The 24991-nt window shown below is 38.4% G+C and overlaps 1 protein-coding gene across 5 annotated transcripts in view; it reads left to right on the forward strand.

Moving 5' to 3' along the window:
* Positions 1-804: 804 nt before the first annotated feature.
* The window catches only part of SLC9A9 (solute carrier family 9 member A9), a 608568-nt gene continuing 584381 nt past the window's right edge, over positions 805-24991 (forward strand). The window contains exons 1-2 of one of the 5 annotated variants that reach the window (XM_063610659.1): positions 805-1196; positions 17223-17425. In XM_063610659.1, coding sequence (XP_063466729.1) covers positions 1022-1196; positions 17223-17425 — 378 coding nt within the window. In that variant the 5' untranslated portion in view covers positions 805-1021. The remainder of the gene's footprint in view (positions 1197-17222; positions 17426-24991) is intronic. The other 4 variants (XM_055295145.2, XM_063610660.1, XM_055295144.2 and 1 more) reach the window with 4 other exon arrangements.

A 24991-nucleotide genomic window follows, 5' to 3' on the forward strand; every position in this document is an offset into this window, starting at 1 on the left:
TCTGTGGGTGCTGGATGCCTAGACCAGGAACCCTACAAAGAGAAATCCATGCATGCGGCATTGCTGAGGATGGTTGTGTGAGTTTCTCTTTCAAAGTTATGTGTTTTTTTTTTTTTGTCTCAACATATCCAAACAGTACAGTGGTAGAGATGGGGATGAAATTTTATTTGTCTTTTGCTTTCATTGTTTTCTCTTGTTAAAAGAAAAACAATTGATTTAGAGTTTAAACGCTGCTCTGCAACTATCAAGTACATAAAGCCAAACAGAGTCATATACTAAATCCTTTCTTGCTTCTCAACTAAAAAAAAATCCTGTGAAATCACTTTAGGTTTGCTTAAACAATGTATAGTCATGATTTGAGAGCATAAGAAACCCTATGCCTTAAGTGAATCCCATTGTGAGATACTTGAGCTATGAGGCGGAAGTTTCAGGCTAAGCAGTGTAATATCTTTTCAGGAGGCTAATATGCTGATCCATTTAGAGCACAGAGGCTGATTGATAACTGTGCTATCAATCCCCATCACTTTGGCAAGTTTTGGTTAGAGAGGAAAGATCTTGCATTTAGGTTAAGTTGAGTCAGGAATTGGCTTTTTGAACTTAGAAAACGTTGCTAGTGTAAGGCTACCTTTATAATTATTAATCTACAGTTCATATTTATGCAGCTTAAGAAGACTTGTTTGGAATAATAAGACCATGATTCAAGATCTTAGAATGATTGCTTGCAGATTTGTCCAGTATGAAAGATATTTTCATGAGATGAATCATTTAAAGACATTAAGAGTCAGTGATGAAACCGCACACCCCGGAGTTTGAAAAGAGACAGGGCTGCTTTAAGAGAGAAACAGGAAGTTGTAACTAGAAGCCATCCGAATACTAAGCCAGGGCAGAATGCTTGTGAAGTAGCAACTACAGTGGCAGTGTTTCTTCTGAAATTCTCAGGCAATCAGACTGTCTTAGGCAAATCTTGATAAAATAGCCCTTATCCAGGTTTTTATCTAAGGAATCCCAAGAAGACTGGAGAATGGAGAGACAGTCAAGGGTTATGTCAGAAAAGGATGAGTATCAGTTTCAACATCAGGGAGCGGTGGAGCTGCTTGTCTTCAATTTTTTGCTCATCCTTACCATTTTGACAATCTGGTTATTTAAAAATCACCGATTCCGCTTCTTGCATGAAACTGGAGGAGCAATGGTGTATGGTGAGTGCATAAGTTGTGAGATTGATGTGAAACTTGTTGCTTGAGCGTAATTAGAGACTTGTGCTCAGATAGCAAAGTACCGAAACTGGAGAAAATGTGCGGATTGAAATGTCATTAGTTTGATGAAAGGTGCTGCAGCGTAATGAATGCTAATCTCTTCACAGACAAGCCGCCGAAATTTGCCATGTCACGAGAGCAAATGTCACAGTCATGTTCTCACACGGCACATAATGCAAGTCTGTTGACAGACGCCGGTCCATTGTCATGTGAGGAGTCGAGGGCGAGCTGTTTGTTTTTATAATGATGTTGGGAAGTGATGGCTCTGCAGTCACAAAGAGCAGCCTTCTCTCACTGGCTGCACCGATGAACATTACAAAGTTCTAGAAAAAACATCACTTCAAAATGTCTGGAGTAAATCCTCTTATATCAACTAATTTCAAGAAGAAAACTTGCAGAAACTAACCCTACCCCTCTTAGGAGAATATTGTGTCCAAGTCCTTTTTATTCATATGAACAATGTTTAATTTTCTTATAATAAGAAGTTATAAATAAATGAGAGCTCCTTTATGCAGTACTTTTTACTTCTTAGCCTGACTTCAGATGTTCTAATTTATAATTATCGTTGCTAGTGTTATTTGTTATGTATCTTATTTATTTATTGGAGGCCAAGGTGTGGAAAAATATTTAACACCTACAGTATTGCTCTTTCTGGGCAACTTACAGTATTATTCCTTTCAGAAAGTTTAATAAAGTCTGACAGAGATTATCTAGTCTGTACTCTCGTCTTTTAAAGTAAAATGAAAGACACCAGTTTTTACTGGTGTTACTAATGAAACAGTTTACTTCACTGCTCTTATCCCAGCCTGATAATGGATAGGAAGTTTGAACACAATGGCAACAGGCAAGGCATTGCTATAATTTATAGCAAATAACATACTTTTATATTCGGGGTTTCCTCATTTTGGAAATCCTGAAACCGTTTCCTAAACCTGAGTTCAGGGTACAGATCAATGCACATTGTATATGCTAATCCTGCGATGTCCTGATATTAACAGTGTATAGTCGTGATTTGAGAACATAAGGAATCCTAAGCCTTAAGTGGATCCCGCTGTGAGATACTTGAGCTATAAGGCGGAAGTTTCAGGCTCAGGAGGCTGATATGCTGATCCATTCAGAGCACAGAGTTAAATTCCTTGGTATTGAGGGTCTTTTAAAAATTTTTTGCTGGGAGGGGGGAGGGATAGCATTAGGAGATATACCTAATGTGAAATGACGAGTTAATGGGTGCAGCACACCAACATGGCACATGTATATATATGTAACTAACCTGCACGTTGTGCACATGTACCCTAAAACTTAAAGTATAATGAAAAAAAGAAAAAAAAAACATAACCCAAATGCAAAAATAAAATAAAATAAAATTTTTTTTGCTGTATTGTTTTATTTATTTTTTAAAATTTAGTGGAGACAGGGTCTCACTATGTTGCCCACGCTGGTCTCCAACTCCTGGCCTAAAGAGATCCTCTGACCTTGGCCTCCCAAAATGCTGGCATTACGGGCATGAGCCACCATTCCCAGCCAGTATTGAGGGTCTTAACAGACACAAGAAAACTCTCATTTAAGAGAAAAAAAAATCACAATCAGGTGGGAGAGAAATAGTCAGACAAAAAGGAAGTGATGCCATCAGATGTGAAGCCCTAGGTTCCTGTCATTTGCCTATCTCCATCATGAACAGAATTTTTCTCTTGACTTGACTAATAAGTAATCTGCAAGGATATGGAATAGAATCTGAGAAGCCAGAAACAATGTAATTCTTGATATCATATTAAAGGAACATATTTGCTTTAGCAAAACAACCCAGATTTAATAGATTGCCAACCTTTATTAGAGGGAAAGAGTTCTTCACATCCCTGAATTTGATTGAACTATGACTTATTTACCAAGTTCAATGGTGGGGATATTGTTTTTGTAAAAGTTTCGATAACCTACTAAAATTCAGTCATATTTTGCATGCACAGTACATACAGTAACTCTTACTTTTGAACCTGAAAAATTCCATATTACCTTTAATCCTGAAAAACTCTCTGAAATATTTTTAAATTGTGCTTGAAATCATAAAATAATAGTTCATTGACCACTACCTATTGAGGTAGCATTTCTCTAAATTGCTGTTCTTAAGGCAGATAAGGCTTAAAGTTTATGAGTGGACTTAAGTTGGGTTCTCTGATTCCTATTCTTCTTTCATGAGTTTTTTAATGTAAAAGTTATTGAAAGCAAATTCTGAACCAGTGCAATGTAAAAGGATTATAAAAATTATGAAGCTATGCATATATATGTATTCTATTACTAGAAATTTTGAGTATCTTTCAGTTATCTTGAACTGTATAAATCAATGAAAAGACATATTTTAGTGATGTTTTTTCTTGGCATAGAATCATAATTGTTAGGATGTCAGAGAATTTTAGAGGTTGTCTTCTCCATCCCCTCTATTTTACAGAGGCAGAAGCTGAATCCCAGAGAAGTGAAGGGACTTTCCAAAACTGAATAGCCACTCGTGGCTGGTCCATGTGCTTTCACTCATCTGCATGTCTTACTAAGGTTCACGTTCACCTGAAAGAACTCTCTTTGTGTTTTCTGAAAGTACTCCATATGGGTGGCATTCATGACTTGTCACATTTCTTCTTCAGGGATGTCCTAAATGTTATATCTTAAATGCTTATTAGGAACTTTCTATCAGTAATGTAATAAAATAGTCTGAAACTACACCAGAGGAACACGATGGGATACTCTAGTAAACACTTTTTAATGATAGGGGAAAGGAGATGCCAAGGGAATTAATTGCCCAACAGCTATAAATGAACTTGGAATCATAGGCAGGGAAGGAGACTTCAAGATCATAAATCCAGCATTCTCATTTTGCAGACAAACAAATGAAGACTTAGATAAAAGTCATGTAATTAGTTATCTGTTGAGGTGGGATTCAACCTCCATCTCTTTACTAAGAGATGCTAAGATACTTAAAAATAAGTAAATTATTGCAGTAATTTTCCTGGAGAAAGGATGTGCCTGTGGGATCTAGATGCATCCTCGTACAGTTAAGCTTTCGGGATTAGCCAGATTCTCTTTTCCAGGAGGTCTAAAAGAGTGAATTTTCAGCATCCCACATTGTACAATCCCCTTTTCCATTAAAAGATTAAACTCATAGCTTTTGCAAGAGCAGGGGGGCATGGTGACAACTAATGGGGAAGAAAAGAAACAAAACTATGTTTAAAACTTAAGCTTTTTGAGCTATGATTGTGCCACTTCACTCCAGCCTTCACTCGAGCCTAGGTGACACAGTGAGACTGTGTCTCAAAGAAAGAAGGAAAGAAAGAGAGAAAGAGAAAGAAAGAAAGTTAAACTTTTAAAATTTCTTATTCTTAAGGAAGTGAACATTTGAGAGTAGACTGTAACAGTCATCTCCATGCTACAGACACATATGCATGTAATGAAATATATTGTTCAGATTTAGTGGACCTGCACCTAATGCTTATCAATGAATTTGGCTAGCAACTCCCCTACTCCACTGAGTACTGTTCTTGCTCTCACTATTTGTATAATGTATTACTTGTCCTGTATCAAGAATGACAAATGTTTTTCCCCAGCATCAAATTTCCTATAATACTTCAGTCTATTCTGCCATCTGCTTTTCTGCCAGTATTCCTTTGACATGTGTCAAATGTTCTTTAGAAGACTCAATAGATATTGAGTCTATTTTATCAATGTACCTGAGAGTCCAATTTAAAAATTCTAGAGAACAGGGGCTTAGAAAATAAGCAGTTTAAAAAATGCAGAGAAAAGTGATCAAGCAGAATGTTTAATGTTCTTTTATATTTATTGTTAGAAATAATTTTCAAGTTGTTAACCTTAAAGTATCATATGAATACTTGTAGAGACCAAGAAAAATTGTGTAGCATTTGGCTAGGCCCTGTGTCAATCAGAGATTCATATGATACTCCAAATAGTATAAATAATCCATTATATAAAAAAGTTTTTTCTTGTTATTAAGGGTCATAGGAAGCTTATAAAAATTAGTGGCAGCTTTATAACCATATTTTTGCTTCACCAGGAATAGTAATGGGTAATCTATTATGATATTCGATGGTTCTCATTTCAAAATTGAAGGATTAGAATCCGTAACTGGTTTAAAATATAAGCCATAATGATATTCATTTAAATTGGACGGGAAGCATAAATGACAATTAGCGGTTAAAATATTGATTGACAGCAGCTGGTGCACTTAGTACCACTCACTTAGGGCCTGTATCCCCTGTTCAGTGCTCATAAAAGAAATTCGCTCCTTGCTCCCTGACAACAATAAGAATTCCATTATATATCACTGGGGGCTGCCATACTTTACAGCACATTTATAATCCTGTGCATTTGAGGGACGGAGCAATTTAAACCTCTTAGGATTCTGCCTTTGACTTCCTGGCCTTCCCATAGAAGTTAGTCTCTGAATTCATGTAAAAATTGTGGCCACTGTTTAGTGGGCACATAACAAATTTCAAGGCACAAAGTTTACATTTTGAATTCATTAAACTATATCATATTAAAGAGTTTTCTGATTCTTTAGGAATGTGCTTAACAGTTAAATAGGACCAATTTAATTCAACAGCAAGTTTTTCAAGATTTAAAGAAAATACAATTACATAGTGAATTATCAAGGTTTGAAAAATTATCTTTCCTGAAAAATCTTCTGCAGGCATTAATTTCTTCCTAGCACTCCCTGCAGTTTCCTCAGGATTAAATTGGGTTGTTGGACATGTTGGCTACACCCTCCTGATCCATTTTACCCTCCTCCAGGACAGCCCAGCCTCCCTGACTGCCAGGCCTATGGGTGATGCTTCCTACTACTTCCCCGCCGTTCTCGCTGGCTGAAGGTCCTTCCAAGGCTCTACTTATTCCACTGTGGCATGTTCTATAGAGAAAATATTGATGTGCTCCCCTGGAGATTTAAGTTTCTTAATCTTGATGATTTTTTTTTTTCAGTAGCTAGATGCATTATTTTGGGCAAGTGATGTTACATCTGGCCTTATTTTTCTCATCTATAAAATGGGGAAGAAAGGAACAGATATCACATGTCTCCCTTCCAGCTGCAAAAGTCCTTCAAAATTCAGGCCAAGACTGAGTTCAACCATCAGGCATCTTTCAGCCACTCCAGCCCAAACCAGAAGCTTTCCTTCCAGAACATGGCAGCCTATAATGATATCCAGTCCGTTCTCTCAGACAAGATTTTAGTTAGTGTTATTTCAGCACTGTTAGTACTTCCTGCTTCTGCTCTGATTTTGCAAGGAGTGCTCAGTATATTCTGTTGAATTCCTGTCAGAAAGGTGAGAACGAGTTAATAGTGAGGACTGGCTATGTATTCCACAGTTTGCAGAAGCATTTTTTATGAAAACAAGAATAGCTCTGGTTTAATGTGAAGGGATCTGCAGGAAAGGGAATCAGGGATAGGAGCTCAGCATACTAAACTTCTTCTCCCTTTTGGTGTAAAAAAACTTGATTTTTAAGGAACTTCAGAGAGTTGTGCAATGTTTTCCATGTGTTAATACATTTGCCAGAGACAGGTAAAATAATGGAAGAATGAAAGGCATACTGCACTCTGTATGTTTTTTATTTGTTTGTTTTTTCTTTTCTTTTTTTTTTTTTTTTTTGAGACAGAGTCTCTCTCTGTCGCCCAGACTAGAGTACAGTGGCGCGATCTCGGCTCACTGCCAGCTCCGCCTCCCGGGTTCACACCATTCTCTTGCCTCAGCCTCCCGAGTAGCTGGGACTACAGGCGCCCACCACCACGCCTGGCTAATTTTTTTGTGTTTTTAGTAGAGATGGGGTTTCACTGTGTTAGCCAGGATGGTCTCGATCTCCTGACCTCGTGATCCGTCGGCCTCGGCCTCCCAAAGTGCTGGGATTACAGGCGTGAGCCACCACACCCGGCCCGCACTCTGTATGTTTTTAAAAGTTGATTTTAAGAAAATAGCCAGGCCAGGCATGATGGCTTACTCCTGTAATCCCAGCACTTTGGGAGGCCAAGGCGAGTGGATCACCTGAGGTCAGGAGTTCGAGAGCAGCCTGACCAACATGGTGAAACTCTGTCTTTACTAAAAAATACAAAAATTAGCCGGGTATAGTGGTGGGTGCCTGTAATCCGAGCTACTCGGGAGGCTGAGGCAGGAGAATTGCTTGAACTCGGGATGTGGAGGTTGCAGTAAGCCGAGATTGCACCATTGCACTCCAACCTAGGTGACAGAGGAAGACGCCGTATCAAAAAAAGAAAAAAGAAAAAAAAAAGAAAAGAGCCTCTATATTTTGAATAAATAAACTAAATAAATGAATAAACTATATTCTGAATCTCAAAGAAGCTATAGATGAAACTTTACTGCAAACTACTGTGGTGCCTCGAAGGATTCCCCCTTCAGTGTTTGAAAGGCTAACGAATGTGCATATCAAGAAAATAGATTTATGATTCAAATTATTTTTGTAGGTATCATATACAGTCTAAATTGAATTAATGTTATATAGTTAATGAAGTGGGGATATGGAGAGCTGATGTTTACTAAACATCTAAAATAGATGTTTGTTTAAACATCTAAAATAGATGTTTGTTAAACATCTATTATGTCAAAAAGTTGATATACAAAAATAAAAATAGCTAACACAAATAGCATTCCTGATATAAACTATGCTGTTATAAGCACTTTACATATATTAACACATTTAATCCTCACAACAACCATTTTTTAGGTAGGAAAACTGAGGTACTAAAATATTAAGTAACTTACCTGAAGTTGCACATCTACTAAATGCCAGGGCCTGGTCTCAAACCTTAGCAGTTTGGCTTCATGTGGTCATCCGCTATCTTAAACGTGGGTGTGTTTGTGTGTGTATGTGTGTGTGTGTGTGTAGGGGGCATGTTATCATTTTCATATTACAGATAAGGAAACCAACACTGAGAGAGAGAAAGTAACTTGCTAATAATCAACAGGGCTGTACTCAAATTCAGGACTATATAACCTCTGTTCTTTCACCTCTATCGCTTATGTAGTCCTAGAATAATTGCTCTTTTTTAATTAACTGTTTGCTCTGTGCCAGATGATGGTACCTTAGGAAGTTTACAGAAGAGAGGTAGAGATTGGGATATGTAACGATATACATTATCACTAATCCTCACAACAGCCATGCTAAACAGGCAAGATCATCTTTAGTTTGCATATAAGGAAACAGAAACTCGGAAAACTTATGACTTAACCAACTCTGCCCAGAATAATTGGCAAGAACACTCTTTTGAAAGCGAGCACTCTCAAACTCCGGCTGCAGTTTTTCTCTCGTCCAAGTCTGCTCTTGATATGTAACTGTCCCATGAAGTCAGAGTAGGGAATAATTGAGGGTAAAAGTAGTTAAGTTTCTCCTTGAAGCCTCAGAAATATTCCACGGTCTATAGCAAAAAATCCACTGTGGGAAACAGAATGGGAGCAATACTACGAAAATACATCCATATTAAGTAGCTGGAGTTAAAATATTCCAAGCCTACCTGGAAACATTGTCCCAGCTTGAGGGATAGTCATGTTGCAAGTTCATGGTCTTTCTGGTTTTAAATGCCTATGGTTGAAACAATGGGTGGGAGAGGTACTACAAATAGTTTGAGAAGGGACTGTGAATTTATATGAATCGTGCAAAATAAGCTTTCATCATTATGTTGGTTACTTTTTTGGAAGATACTGAAGGTAGAACCATTAACTATGCTTCTGGGTTTTCCAAGCTCTGAAATCTGTGTGCATGAGTCCAAGATGGTATGGGTTTTGATGGAATTTCAAGACTGTGAAACTCATGTTGGTAGGAACTCATGTTGGTAGGAACTCATGTTGGTAGGAACTACTGTCTTATAGGACAGTGCTTCTCAGTGTGTTTCCTGACCAGCACCATCAGCAGCACCGGAGAACTTGTTAGAAATGCAAATATGTAGTTGGCAGCCCAGACCTAGGGAATCAGAAACTCTGGGGTGGGTGGGGCCCAGCAAACTGTGTTTTAACAAACTTTCCAGGAGGTTCTGATGCATCGAAGTTTGAGAACTACTTTGCTAGGAAAATAAACTTGAAATATAGTTCCTAGTTTCATTTCCTCTGTTTTCTCTTCTTTCTTTCTTTCCCATTACTCTCCTATGGTGAAAGGGGGAGGGCTGGAAGACCATCTCCCTTTACTAAAGAGTCCTTCTTTCACTGTCTATAACACTTTGTAATGTCTCCATCTCTGGTTTGAGAAAAAAATAAATTGTGTTGTATAAACATTACAAAATAAGAAACCATTTTTTTATTCAGTATACATCTAGTTAGACATCTCTATTTCTATGTTTCTTCTGTCAACTTCCTAAGATGATTGCAAGGAAGGATGTTAGCTATATATAAGCTGATGGCTGAGACAGTTTCTAAAGAAAAGTTATCTATTATCCTGTTAGAAATCCCAGAGTTTTGTGAAGTGTGTACATTGTGTATATGTGTATGTGTGTGTTTGTATGTGGTTGCATGTGTGTTGTGTCTATGTATGTGCATGTATGTTTACATACGTGTTATATGTGTGTGCATATGTGCGCTTGTGATGTGTGTATGTTGTTTTTTGGGAACCAAGGATGGATTGTGGACATTAGACACCCCACTCTGATGGAAGATCTGATGGTTGGGACTTTCTGGCAGTTTTCATATGACTCTATCCTGTGAGAAGAGGGAAACTTTGAACAAGGCATCACAAGGTGAGTTAGCTTCATGGACTACTTTCCACTTGAATTTAATGAGGTTTTCTTAATTGGCAGGTGTCCCAGACCTGTTCTGAAATCATTCTGGGACTCTTCACCAAAAGAAGTTGATGGTGAGCTAGCACAGAGCAATAAATTGTGACTTTTTAGCAAGACCTATACTTTCTTTAGTTTTTTTAATTTAAAAGGTTGGTGGGAGAACAGAGAAAGAACAAACTCCCCCACCAAAAACAGAAGGCATTATATGTTGTTACTACATTATATGTTTTTACTTTTTGTTCCATCCCTGACTAATCTCAGAGCAAAACTAAATTGCTAAAAAGGAAAACATTAGGAAATGCATTTAGATATTTGAAGTTCAAACCCATATTATCTCTCTAAATTCGTGTTCTAAAAGAGACTTTTATAAAATGGGAAGGGATAAATATCAAATAAAAAGTTAAAATTTTTGTAGATGCAGTTAAAATCTGATGTTTGTGAATACTATCTTACAGTTAAATGTTGTTCACTGATTTGGTTTCCTTAAATTATTTTTCAGACTATTTCCTTCTTCTTTATGCTCACATTTGAATCCCTAGTTCATAATTTTTTAATCTGAGTGACTGAAATAATAATGTCACAGATTCCCTGCCTTAAAGTCTTGCATTCTACAAAGTTCTAATGATGGTAAAGAACATTCTTCCTTGAGCGTTATTCCTTTCATCTTGGAATTCCTCCACTCAGATGTTCTAAATTGTCCCTTATGTAAATATAAACTAAATACGAAGTCCAGGGAAGAGTAGTCTTCAACTCTATTTGATTCAGCACCTACTTTTGTCGTCAAAAACCAAGGTTCTTTCCTTTTCTCTCTTCTGCTACCTTCGGTGCTGACTTCAACATCAATCTGGCAGTGAAGTGGCTATGCCATGCCCTCTCTGTCCCTCAATTCTCTTTTCTGTTGTCAAATAATTATCTCCAAATGCTGTTTCCTCTGCTCTAAAACAGAGCAAATCTGCCTCCCAACAAGGAACTTGCTCGGTTCTTCCTCAAGACCACCTTGCAGACCACCTTGCCAACCCCCTCTCCCTCCTGAACACTCTCCAGTCCTCTGCTGTGCCAAGGCCCTTTGTCTGCACTGCCCTAAGGGCCCATCCCAAACTGCTTGATGTGTGTCATTGACACTGGGCTCCTTGATTTCTGTATACCTCTCCCTAAAACAACATGTCCTCTTCTCTACTTGGTGAACTCTTACACATCCTTGAGAACCTCTTCTATTAAGTTTTTCCAATACTGTAGGGGGTGGGGTTAGTTGGTCTTTTCTTTAGGGCCCCTTAAAACTTTGTACATTGCTTTGTGACAGGAAAACCAATGGCTTTTCTATCTGTTAAGATGCATTCAGTTGCAAGTAACAGAAACTCTGACAGAAACAGAATTAAGCAATAAAGACATTTATTATCTCCCATAACTGGAAGTCCAGGGAAGAGTAGTCTTCAACTCTATTTGATTCAGCACCTACTTTTGTCGTCAAAAACCAAGGTTCTTTCCTTTTCTCTCTTCTGCTACCTTCGGTGCTGACTTCAACATCAAGCTGGCAGTGAAGTGGCTATGCCAGTGCCTGGTGTCCTAACCAGGCCCATTAATATACTGGAAAAGAAGAGAGCTTATCTCTTCTGTGTCTCTCTTATAGGATGTGAAAACCTTTCTAAGAAGCTCCCTCGCAAATTCCCTTCACTTCTTATTGACAGGAATAGGGTCATATACCCATTCCAGAACCAGTTATCAGCAGGGAGAGTGAGAACATCCCCAGAGCTGGAGTGAGTTTAACCTCCCCTGAGCCTGTGGCTATGTGTGGAGGGGTGGACAGCAAATAAACCAGGGCTTTGTGGGGTAAACAAGGATAGACATTGGGCTGGCAATCAATAGGACCTGAGATACTTACCAGGCTGAAATATGATATTATATAATATTACATAGTTTGAAGCTATATCTTCTTATTTTAGAGAATTGGCGATTCCTCATTAATCTAGATTATTCTTGGTAGCCACTCAATGCAGTGAGAGTGAAAGAACTGCAAAACTCAGTTCTCCTACAATCTTCATGTGTTAACTACATTTGCTTTAGACTCCTAAATTCTTCCAACATCATGTAGCACTTAAATATAGACCTTCGTAACAGTCTAATTAGGCGCATGTATATAGTTGTGCTTGCTGCATTGTGCAACTCTGGGGAAGCTCTATTCCTATAGGAATGGAGTCTAAAGTGCTCTGGCTAGAGTTGTGCCAAGCAGCGGGGAACTCTGTGTGATGGTGTCTGGACACAATTATAGTGTTGAACACAGCCAAAGAGATTCAAATCTCATTTAAAATACTTTTGTGTTTTAAAAAACATTCTGAAATCTGCTTTATTTAAGCTTTTTAAAAAGTAAGTCCCTATCTTTTATTTCTCTAAGAAAAGCCACTTTAAGAAAGTGCTTCAGCATCATGTAGAATGACCGTCAATAAGATGCAAGGGAAATTGGTTATGAAATGCGGACTTCATATAAAAAATTTAGTAAATACTTGTTATATCTTATTCTTACTGGAAATTAGGATGGCAGGATTTGGCAGAAGGGAAGGGGCTGGTAGGTTAACATATTTTAATATTTTAAGGGCAAAATCATATTTTATTCATCTTTATAATAACTCCTACAAGTCCTAGGGCAATGCCTTAGGTGTCTGTGGCATGAACATGCAATAAGGGAGTAGTAGAGTAAGGGATGAGAGTTTTCTCTTATTTTCAATGTGGATAATAAAATGAGAGTCAGTTCAGGAAGATAAGGCTCATCTTTCTAATGTTCCTTGCTTTGAGTACTCCTGAGGCTGTTTCCTCCTTCCTTCTGCCCCCTCTCTTCTTTCTTCTCTCATAAACATCGTGCTATCAACTGTATGCCATGCATGTGCTATATAACAGTTATGTTGGACACTCTGCAAGGACAGGCACATCACAGCATTCGGTGTGATGTTCCTTATTTGTGACACTTTAAAATGTTGGTAACTGACTGACTACATAAATTCAGAGGATCCTTTTCTTCTTGACTCCAGGGAACTTGTGGACTTGGAGAAAGTTGGGCTACAATTCTTCCCAGAGTGCTTGGCTTTTCTAGAGGAAAAGAGATAAAGAATAGCACAGAGCCTCTGCCCTAAACAGTCTCATTGTCTAGTTGGGGAGAAAAGCTAAGATCTGCAATGCAGCACTGAATAATATGTCTTTCTAAAACTGGTCTCTAAAGTGTGTGGTTCAAACAATAAATGCTGTCAGAATGCAAAGATGAAGGAGTTCAATGAGCACACACTTTATCAGGGTTCTGGTGCCCACAGGTGAGACTTAAGAGGGACATTTTAGGATAGTGAGTGCTTTAGGAATGAAGTCCATTGTCCATGCTTTCTATGGGACTTGTATGCTGTGGAGAGAAGTCAGGGTTCACTAAAGCACAGGTACACTCTGCTGTCACCCTAGGTACCCAGATGCCCAGACTTGAAGAAGCAGGGGATACATCTAGACTAGAGTTCCTTGCTAGAGAAGGAGATGCCGCCAACTGGCCAGGGGTCAGATCTCAGAGAAGTGTTGTGTATGCAGGAACTGCAACCTGGGGCCAGGGCTGTTTGCACACGGACTGGGTGGGTATCCCTTTGCAGGGGCAGGCTGGCTTCTTTTCTCCTCCAGCAAGAAGCGGCCTGGTTTCATGGTTTACCAACAAGAGTGGTGCTTTTGTGCTGTTCATAAGCTGTGGCAGCCAGTCTCCTCTTTCCTTCTTCTGTGAACAAATGATTTCTGCTTTCTTAATCTTGTGTCTTTGTGTGGTATAAAAACAACCCACTCTCATTAACATTTTCTTTCTACTACCAGTCCTACTTTATCTGTCACCTACTCATATACAATATTGTGTCAGTGTACATTAATTCAACACTCCATATTTCTGTCAGCATATGGCAAAACACTGAGTAGATGTTTCACTATAAAAAGCATTATAAGGCTCTATGGGTAAGTAGCCTCTGACAAATAAGGATTTTCCAGCTGCCACTACTGCAGCAAGGGTGCACAAATGAGTGCATGGGTTTTTTAACCAGATGTGCTAGGTGACTGAGATTTTCCCATTCTCTCTTGCCATCTGGCAAGATGTTGTTTCTTCTCAACCCTTGGGGTTTGGGGAAAAGGAGGTCTGAAGCCTTTTGGCGAGTGTATTAATTTGGGTCCTCCAAGAAGCAGATGCTGGAAAGAGATTCATTGTACAAAAGATTTTCATTCCTTTAGAGAATGTGGGGAGTGAGCATGAGGATGCCAGGACAGTTGTCAGGTTTTGATGCAGGCCCAATCCTGTGAAGAGAGGGAAGGAAGGAAAGCTGGGTAGGAAATCTTTAGGCTGTGGTACAATTCTAAGAAAAGTTGGGCAAGATTAATGATGGGTCCCTGAGCCATGGTTGCCCTGCAGAGGAGTCCCCATCTCCCTGCCTTAGTATCCCTGCTGTGTTCAGTTATCGGCTGGGAGCCTGACCTCAGTGTGAAAGTGGTGATGGATTCCAGAGCACAGAAGCTGAGACCACTGGTCAATTGCCTCCTCAGAGTGGGAGATCTATCTGAGAGGTACATTTTCATGGATATTACATCTGGTCACCTCTGCCACAACGGCAGCAAGCAGCTTCCTCCGTTCACCTCAATGTGCTTCTTCTCAAAGGATGAGGCCAGAGCTAGTGCAGAGGGATAGTCAGGGCCATTTAGGTTTGGAGGTCTTGTATGAATTTAACCACACTAGGCACCAGGCCATCACTATTATGACAAAGACTTGCTTTCTCTGCTTGGGAAGAAATAGTGGACACTTCATGTTTATTTCTTGTTGTTTCATTGAAAGCATTTTGTAAAAAAAAAAAAAAAAAAAAAAAAAAAAAAAAAAAAAAAAGTAGCTCACCCACTAGGAATTTCAAATGACATTAATATGGATTCTTTCCATTTAGGCCCCATGCAGATAGTATCTTGTGCTTCCCTTCTTTGTAGAAGTAGAAAGAGTAGTAATGGTGTCATTCATGGTACTTGCTGAATAACTTTTAGGAATTAAATCCTTTCTAAGCAAAGTGTGTTGAAAAAATGATGTTCTTATGCAAGCACCCTAAGCCACATAGAGTGTAGATGATCTATCTTCCCTTCTTGCTGCTGACTAGTTTTATTGTCGTCATTCAACACTGAGCATGGAAGATTGCCTACTGTGCTGCGGTGGATCAAGCACTCAGTGAGGGTTACATATCTATTGCTTATTTTCTCTTGCTCCCAGATATTAGGATACAATTTTTCTAATTACTCTAGAGGAGTCAGCCAAACACTGAAGCAGGAATAATAAAATAAAAATATTCTTGAAAGAAATCTGCTTGCATTCTCATCTCTCACTCTGATTAGTTCTCAACATTGTTGCCAAAGTGATGGTTCTTACGTGAAAGTCTGATTGTTTTACTCCCCTGCCTAAAATCTTTCAATAGTTCTACATTACCATTGAGTTCAAAATCAAAACCTCTAGCATGAGAGAGGAGCCTCTTTCTGACCTGGCTCTGCCTATGGTCTAGGTCTAGAGTCTCTCTCTGTCTCTCTTTCTCTCTATTTATTCTCTTTTTACACCACTAGTGACTCCCTAAATGCACCAGATTTCTTATGTCTTTCTGTATGTATGCATTGTGTTAGTAAGGTTATCACTAGTGAATTCTTATGCAGTATCCCAACATTCTTCCACTGGTAAGAATCAGCCAGATGCAAGACAATCAGGAAGCACAGCCCCTGGCTGAGCAGCCACTTGCCAATAGCAACTCTACACATAGGGAGAGCATAGATCCTGGCCTACACACAGGGAGAGCATCCCAGCTGTCTCTGCTTTTATGTGCTGCTACCCATACATGCAAACTGGATCCCATCTCATTCCAATTCAGCTCATCTGGACAAATCTATGTGACCTTTTAAGATTCGTTTCAAGATTTGCGTAATTCGAAGGGCTTCAGAATACCTCCTGTCTACACTCATGTATCACAGAGTGCTTCCCAGCAGTCATAGTATATGTCATGTTTTATTATAATTGTTTGCTCATGAATCTTCACTTATACAAATGAGCTCCTGTAAGACTGGGCCTGTATTCTAATTTTATACCTATAAATGTCTGGTACACAATATGCACCCCAAAAATGTTTTACTAAAGAAATAAAAGGTTATTAGATGACCAGATTCATAAGAGAGGTAAAATCTCCAAAATTAGATGTTTTAAAGAATGAACTCTGGATCATTTATCCCAAAACGCATACATCCGTCCTAATTTTAAATTGACAGACTTTAGGCTTCTGATGTTTCTTTGTTGCTTGTTAATAAATCCACATTTAAAAAGGCCACAGTTATCAGATTGCCATGAGCATCTTAACAGTTTAAAAACTTAAAAGTCAAGGATTGTCACTTAGGTTGAATTGTTTATGAAAAGGAATGAGTATCATTAGAATGCATTTGGCTACAAGTAACCAGAAACTTGATTCAAAATGGAAAAATTAGAGAATGTGTTATATCACATAGCAAGAAGTTTAGAATTAGGGTAGCTCTAGGGCAGGCTGGTTGATCTAGTGGCTCTGTGACGTCCTTCAACACCTAAGTTCTGTCTTCTGCTAGTATCTTAGTCCTACCCTCCTCAGTATATTGGCTGCATTCTTGGACTGGATCTACTTATGGTCACAGATACCTGCCAGCAAAAAAAAAAAAAAAAAAAAAGAATTATATTGCTTTAGTCGTGTCCTGAGAGAGAGAACAAGAACACCTCTCACCCCAACCATGGGGTGTGACATAATAAAGTCTGATGGGGATAACTGAGATTTGTGCTAATCTGTGGACCAGAAACACTCCCAGGGGAATTCCATCTCCTAACTGATGAGATGACTCAGTGTCTGTCACAGAGCAAAGGTTTTCTCGAAGTATTTGGATGGATAGAAGGAGTTAGGCATGTTTTCTCTCCAAAATTGGTAGGTCCACTAGGAAGAAAAAAAATGGGAAGATATGCTGAGTTTTCAAGCAATGGTGCTCACTACAAATATTTTAACACTATATTATGTCGAACTGGTATCCATGCAAAAGTGAACACTTTTCTAAACCAGGCAATAACCCAACACTTTCTCCTGTCACTTCTGAAGGTTCCAAATCATATAGGCTTCCAATAGTGGCATTTTAGATTGCCTTCCTCCAGTACCATTATTTATTCTTTTTTTTTTTTTTAGGCCTCATAATGGGACTAATTTTACGATATGCTACAGCACCAACTGATATTGAAAGTGGAACTGTCTATGACTGTGTGAAACTAACTTTCAGTCCATCAACTCTGCTGGTTAATATCACTGACCAAGTTTATGAATATAAATACAAAAGAGAAATAAGTCAGCACAACATCAGTCCTCATCAAGGCAATGCTATACTTGAAAAGGTAAGGATCCTGTCTGGTATTCTGTATTTGTTTTACAGTATAAATAATTGCATCATATTTGAGCCTTTATACTTTATATATAATGCATTCACACACATGTATATGCCTATTTTAACACCACTCTATTGGAGATGTTAATTGACTAAGGAGTAAAACCCTGAGTTATACTCTTATTATAAGCTGAGTTGTCTTTATTTTTTTTTTCAAGAAGTTAGGAAAGAAAGGTTTTCTTTTTTCTTTTTCTGCAAGCCACAGTTATATTTGGTTAAAAGAAAAAAACATTTATCAACTCTGCCTTTCCTGATACTTGATTCAAGTTTTCACACATGTGCTTTAAGCACCGTTGTATATAATGCCAGCTGAATGTGCAGTTCAAATCTTTCTTAAGCCAAAGGGAAAATGGAGTAGAATAAAAACATTTTCACTTGCAAACCTTGAAACCTAGGATGACTGGCTTTTGGCTATCAATACAAAACACTGGCCAGTTGGCTATGTATAAATACACTGACATGCAGCCAGTCTCAAGAAATCGTGACTGTATCAGTTTGGTTAGGGAATTCTAGGTAGAAAAAAATTGTGAAATGACTCATCTTTTAAAAATAGTTTCATAATTGCAAATTTGTGAACTGCTTCAGTTACTGGAAGGAAAACTTTCTTCTGCTCTCAGGAATCTGGGTCAGAAATCAGGTGAGGTTATCTTTTGTGGTGCCTTGTACACCCTGGATCAGTCTTTGGAATCAATGAATTCCTGTTTAACAAGTGTGTACTAAGAACCAGGATCTCACATCACTTATTTGAGATTTTTTTTCAGGTCAGAGCTGAGAATTTTCTGACATTATGGAAGTCCATTGTTTCACTTTTATCCCATATGTACTTAGTTTTTATGTTAAAACACACCTTTTTTTTCCATTTTAAGAGGTTTGGGGCAGAAGGGGAGGTACTTGGTCTGCCATTTTTCTTCAGTCAAGATGACTAATTTATAATAATTGTTCTCATATTATCTTCCACTAGCACATTTTTAGATTAACTTCCTCCTAGCACTTGGTGAGGGCTCAGGAAAGTCAAACTAGTTATAATATTAGCCTAAATCAGACTTGGGAAAGTAAATTGAAGCACAAAAAAAGCAAATTAGATAATGTATTTCTGAAATAAAGAGGAGCAACTTCTAGATCTGCCACTGCTTTTGGATTATCTGTTTTGGATTATCTCTTCCATGTGTTTCTTTTTGTTTATATAATAATAATAAATTATCTCTTTTAAAATAAATATTTTTTAAACTTGTTAGCAACATGGGATTTAAATTAAAATACATTCTTGAGTTTTACCTTTGGATAGTACCTGGACATAAATTATTTCTCTCTTCACTCTCCTACACATTTTTATCTGCATTTCTATACAGCACTATTTCTTCAAACAGGTTGACACCTCTCCTCCCACCAAATGCTGATAATTGTCTTTGTTGCTGTAGCAATTATATTCTTGAACAGGATTGCCAATAAATGCCTGATCAGAAATGTTGTTACTGAGTTATTGACATATTTATTCCTTCATCAGCATCCAGAGCCAAATGTTTGCTTTTGAAAAATTAAGGCAAGAGATGGAGAAAACATCTAAGTTGCTGGAGCCCTCTTGGTGTTTTCAGTGAGTGGATTATGAACTTTGCAAGTTCGGTACATAAAATGTTTACTTGACCTTGAGTAGCTCAAGTCATTTCTAGATGAACTTGTCAATCATGGCATCTGGAGATGGGAGCAGGTGACTCAGCAACCTGACTAAGTCCTCCTCTCATTGCTGGTGTAGAAAGGGCATCTACTAGCATACTTACTATATTACATGGCTTTAAGGGGAAAAGATTTTGTTTGTAAATACCTGGAGTATGTCACAATACACATTTGTTGCTTATGTGCCAATGCTGGGCGACACTAGTTAATCTGCAAAAGTGAACAACCCGTAGCCTGTCTTCCTTACTGAGAATTCTCGTTTGGGAGGCTTATAAGGAGGTAACATTTAGTAATGGTTAAACAAAATTAGGATAGATCTTCCATTGCCCTTCTGTGAGTTTCTTAAGCTTCCTAATCCCTAACTTTCTTATTTGTGAAGTGAGGAGCTTAAAACCTATTCTGCAGGATTGTTTTAATATTCAAATGAGATGATGTGTATAAAGTGCCTGGCTAACATGGGGCCTTTATATTTTACCATTGTTACTACCACTACTACTACTACTAGTACTATTGCCACTGCACTACCACTGCCGATGTCATTGCCACTTCTACTACCTCCAAAAATAACGCTACCATTGCTACTATTAGATAATGTTTGAATGCTTAATATATGCCAGGAATTAATAAAATGTGTATTTCTTTTATTAATTTATTTAACATTCATTTGGGGAGATAAGAACAATGTATAATGGATACCTGTATATAATTCAGTCCTAAATTGTATCATATGAATTATGAAGACCATGAAACTTTACAGATTAGTTGTCATAAATACTTGAGCTTGTTACATAGCCTTCTTGGGGAGATGGCACTTGAGAAGGGCTTTGGGTAGGCAGTAGGGATTGAACTCAGAAAGGCCATCAGGGCAGGGTGGATTGGAAGGTGAGACAGGAGTAAGTGAGTATCCAGGTAAGAATTGAAGAGGGCTTCATGAAAAGCCTGGATGCTTTGGATCAACAGAGTCTGCTTGATTTGTAGGAATAGTGTGAAGAGAAGAGTCTAAGTTTCCAGGACTTTAAGCCTGGATAAAAGAATATGAAGTTCGTAGGGTAAAAGTTTGGGGAGGAAAGAAGACTTGAGGAAGGGGTGGGTGCAAATGCCCTGGATCTGCATATACATATCACCTAATTTAGAGCAAGAAAGAGACCCGACCTCATTAAATTGAACCTCATCATTTTATAGATGGGCAAAACAAGAAATTAAGCACTAAAATCAATTTAAGTCAGTGGTTCCCAAACTGTCTGCACTTTGGAATCACTGGGAAGCTTCAAAACATACCGATGACTGTGTTCTGCCTCTGGGTTTGTGATTTGACTGCTTTAGGGTGTGTCAAGAGTTTTGGAATTTTTAGAAGATCACCAAGGTGATGCAAATGGGCAAATGAGTTAGGGATTTAAGTCCTACTTTGAGTTCAGGTGAAATGGTGAGGAGAGAGATGCTGCTTTTGTTCTTCTTTACTTCAAATCCACTGCTGCAGATCTACCAGCCCATTTTATTTTGTTCACTCAACACAAAAAGAACTTTTTTGCTTCAGGACCTCTGTACCTGTCATTCCTTTCACCTAAAATGGCCTCACATCTACCCTTTGAATATCAGCCTCCTTCACATTACTAGAGTTTTGGCTTGAAATACCATCTTTTCAGAGAGGGCTTGCCCCTACCATTTTCTCACACTGTATCCTCCCTCCCTTCTCTTCTCTCTCTCTCTCTTTGTGTGTGTATACGTGTGTGTGTGTGTGTGTGTGTGTATTGGGGGAGGTGCATACCTGTCTCTTTCTCTCTTATTTCATAGTACTTGACACCATCTGAAATTATACATGTATTTGCGTGCTTTTTGTTTATTAGCATTCTTACATTGCTTATTGTCCACTAGACTGTAAACTTCACAAAGGCAGGGACCATACCTTTTTTACTGACCAATGTATCCCCAAAGCCTATCCTGGTGCCCCATGCCTAATAGCTGCTAAACAATGAATGAATGAATAAATAATTGATGAGTCTGAGATCTTGGCAGAGCACATATGGCTAGAGAAATATGCAGTATTTAGAAATTATCATTCTTGGAGTTGGTAGAATTGTAGTGTCCTGGATGCTTAATGCTTGTAGACACCTGAGACATTCTTTAATCTTAGCTGTGCATATATGGATAATACATTAATGTCCAGAGAAAATACATGGTGAGTTCAGGGTCCCACTACTGGTTAGAGAAGAGATAGAACTTGGACTATAGCACTTAATTCTGAGACCTAAGTAAATTATTATACCCCACACTACTGGACAGGCTCTCTGAGAGGCCACATGGACAGAGAAGGGCAGAGAACCTGGGGCTGAGACCTAGGGTGTTTCACAGTTAGACAGGCAGAAGGAGATGACCAGTGCTGGAAAGAGTGCAGGGAGGTCAGAGTTGAGGAAGAAGTCCGGCTCAGCGGAGTCACAGAAGCCATTAGTGTGGCCCCGCTGGGTCCTTTTCCTTTGTGATGTATCTTAAAGGGAGTATTTGACCTTTGTTTCTAAAAGTTACATGATTTGAAAATGGGTTTTACTCTTAGAAAAATATAGTTTAGTATCTTGGATGAAATTTCTGACTTCAGGATTTGGAGAGGCTGGAATGAATTCTTGTGCTATGTAATGGCCTCTTAGATTTTATAAGAGCACATGTATTTCTGGGATGGTTAGGCATTGACGTGCTTAGAGACAGAACTGGTTTGATGGCTCTGTGAGTTCCTTCCAATAAGAAGGTATAAAACTGGAAAATATAAGAGCTGTTGGCATTTATATAAACAGCAACGTACAGTGATTTTATGCCATGTTTAAACATATAAAAATTTCAGGAAACACCATATGCCAAACTTATTTTGTTCATGCTCAACACAGATAAAAGTGTAGAAAAGAAAAAAAATATTTTCACTTAAAGATTGGTGAAAACAGTATTCTTCTATATGTTATGAGCAGATGATGAACTCAAAACAACCTTCTAAGAGGGTAAAACTAGACCATGTTGCTCTGTATCTATTCAGCCAATGTTTCTACCACCATTTGTCAAATTGTTCTGTGTATACAAGATACTTACAACTGGTTGTAACCCTTTAGGGCCTATATCCTATTACATGATAGCTTTGCAAACATTAATTTGTTATGTAATATTTAGGAATACCAAAATGTCTACCAAATATTTCTGAATTTTATGTCAATAGGAAGTTCAAAACCTGCTTTTGAAAAGATGATAAAATAGCTTTCTCTCTCATACTTTCATTCATTTATTCTTTCAACACAAATGAACTGAGTCCTATCAATTTCAATTCTGAAATAAGATGTGGTCCCAAGGAGTTTAGTAGTAAATCAGAGAAAAACATAGCATATGAATAAATGAATGAGTAACATTAAAGGCAGGTATCAAAAAAGTGGGACAAGAACCACAGGCACCCAGAACAGGACAGTATGGTCTCTTATTAGGGGTAATAGGAAAGATTTCAAAGAAGGGCAGTTGATTGACTCTGGTGATAGGGGTATGCGTGGTGTTGGGGGGACAGAGGGGAGGCATTCCATGCAGAAGGAAAAGCATGGTATGGATGTGGGAAAAGGGTAGACAATATTCCAGGAAAGAAAAAACATTTCCAATTTGTTGAAGTGTGTGGAAGACCAGTGAAACCTAGGGCTGAAAATGAAGGCAGACCTTGATTTGGAAGCCCCTGAATGCCAGGCTGAGTAATGCCCTCTCTATTTGTAGTCAGAGGAACAGTGTAATGTTGACAAAAGCAAAAGGATAGTGTGCCTGCTGTGTACAGGGTAGAGAGTGAAAGCAAAGAGACAGATGAAGCCTAGACTTGGATGGTAACCAAGAGGTAGATGCAAGAAAAACGAGGAAGGAAGGCTGTGAAGGGCTTGGCCCAACTAATCAGAAGAAGAGGAAAAACAGCTTCCTCTGCTACCCTAGTCATGTGGGTTCACAGAAGGGTGGTGAGGCAAAAATGTGGAAGTTAAAAGTTAGAGGAAGGAGTTGATTTGTAGGAGAAAATCACAAATCACAAATATGGTGTTTTTTGGTTTTTTTTTTCAAGACAGAGTCTTGCTCTGTCGCCCAGGCTGCAGTACAGTGGTACGATCCCAGCTCACTGCAACCTCTGCCTCCTAGGTTCAAGCAATTCTCATGCCCTAGCCTCCCAAGTAGCTGGGACTACAGGTATGTGCCAGCACGCCCAGCTACTTTTCATATTCTTAGTAGAGATGGGGTTTCACCATGTTGTCCAGGCTTGTCTCAAACTCCTGACCTCCAGTGATCTGCCTGCCTCAGCCTCCCAAAATGCTGGGATTATAGGTGTGAGCCACAGTGCCTGGCCACAAATATGGTTTTAAACTGATGAATGAATGAATCAATCTATCTCATCATTAATTTATTCATCATTGATTTAGCACGTTAGGTGTTTATAATACTCAGTTGGAAGGGTCAGTGGGCCATTTGGCTGAAAAGGTCTTGCAGATACAGTAAATTATCAAAAAGTTGTCAACACAGTTAAATGTACACTTCCTATCACTCGTAAATAAGTTGACTGTGGTGTAAAAAGTCAAAGGAAACTACCCAGCGAAAATTTTGCCAAGGCTTCACTTCCTGTGTGACAAGAAGACACTATTGCTTGGTAAAGGAAGTTATTTTGAAGTGATTTACACTGCTGAGCAATCTGTCCTTTCTATTCTTTCAATAAAGAGAATTGCCAAACTGCAAACAGGTCATCAGAGCTCATTTCGATTGTGTTGATAATACTACATATTTCAGAGATATTTTAAGGAAGCCCTTATAGAAACAGCTAACCGTAAGACTTTTAAAAGTAATTTTGTTTTTGAAGAATTAAATAAATACATTAATTTTTTGTAGCTTTAAATAAATAAATCAAAGTCCTTTTTTTTCTCACCATCCAACTTTTCCTAATGGTGATTTTGATTTTTCATCATTCAGAGTTTTAATTCTCATCTATTTATTTGTAAACTACGTTTGCATTTCTAGTCTTTTCCTTTACTTGAGCTTCAATAAGGCCGGGGGCAAACCTCTTCCTGTAACAGGAATCGCTTGAGCAGAGAGAGTCATTGGGCCATGAGATAAATATGTACAGTTAACACTAGGACACTCTTGGGGAGGATAAACAAAGGACTGAAAAGAAATTTTATAAAAAACTTTTCTAGGCACATTGAGAGAAAGCAAGCTTCATGATGATAAATCAGCATTGGGGGTTTGGAGAAGCATTTGTAGGCTACTATCCATTATTCCTCCTTTCAACAGAGAATAGGGCTTCATGATTTGTGTTTCTCTATCATGACAAGTCTTGGCTCTTACCACGTGAGATGGCTCCAGAGAATGTCAAGTTTGGCAGTAAATGAGATGAAGCTGTTTGGACGGATGTAGCTCCTTTCATCCTAAACCTTATTTAAGAGATCTGCTGTTACTAAAGAAACTAAAAATTTATTTGCTTTAGCTGTTTTCTTCCACTTTCATTCAATTTTTTTGGCAAAAAGTTGGCCTGTGAGATGACCTCAGAAATGTATTTAAAGACTCTAAATATTCCACTTGTTTTTGATTTAGTCATTGAACAACACAGATTTTCTTCATTCCTTTAGTCATTCAAAAAATATTTATTTATTGAGCACTTGCCATTTGCCAGGCATTGGTTTTAGGTGCTGCAAGTATGGCAGTGAACAAAACAAAGTCCTTGTGCTCGTGAAGTTTAACTTCCTGGAGGGGGATAGACAAAGGAGGTTCAGCACAAGCATTTGTAATCCAGAGCCAAGTGGAGGCAAGTGCTATGAAGAGAAGTTAGCAAAATTGGAAGGTTCGGAGTGAAGGGTCTTTAGATATG

Source organism: Symphalangus syndactylus, chromosome 10, assembly GCF_028878055.3.
Source record: "Symphalangus syndactylus isolate Jambi chromosome 10, NHGRI_mSymSyn1-v2.1_pri, whole genome shotgun sequence".
Classification (NCBI taxonomy): domain Eukaryota; kingdom Metazoa; phylum Chordata; class Mammalia; order Primates; family Hylobatidae; genus Symphalangus; species Symphalangus syndactylus.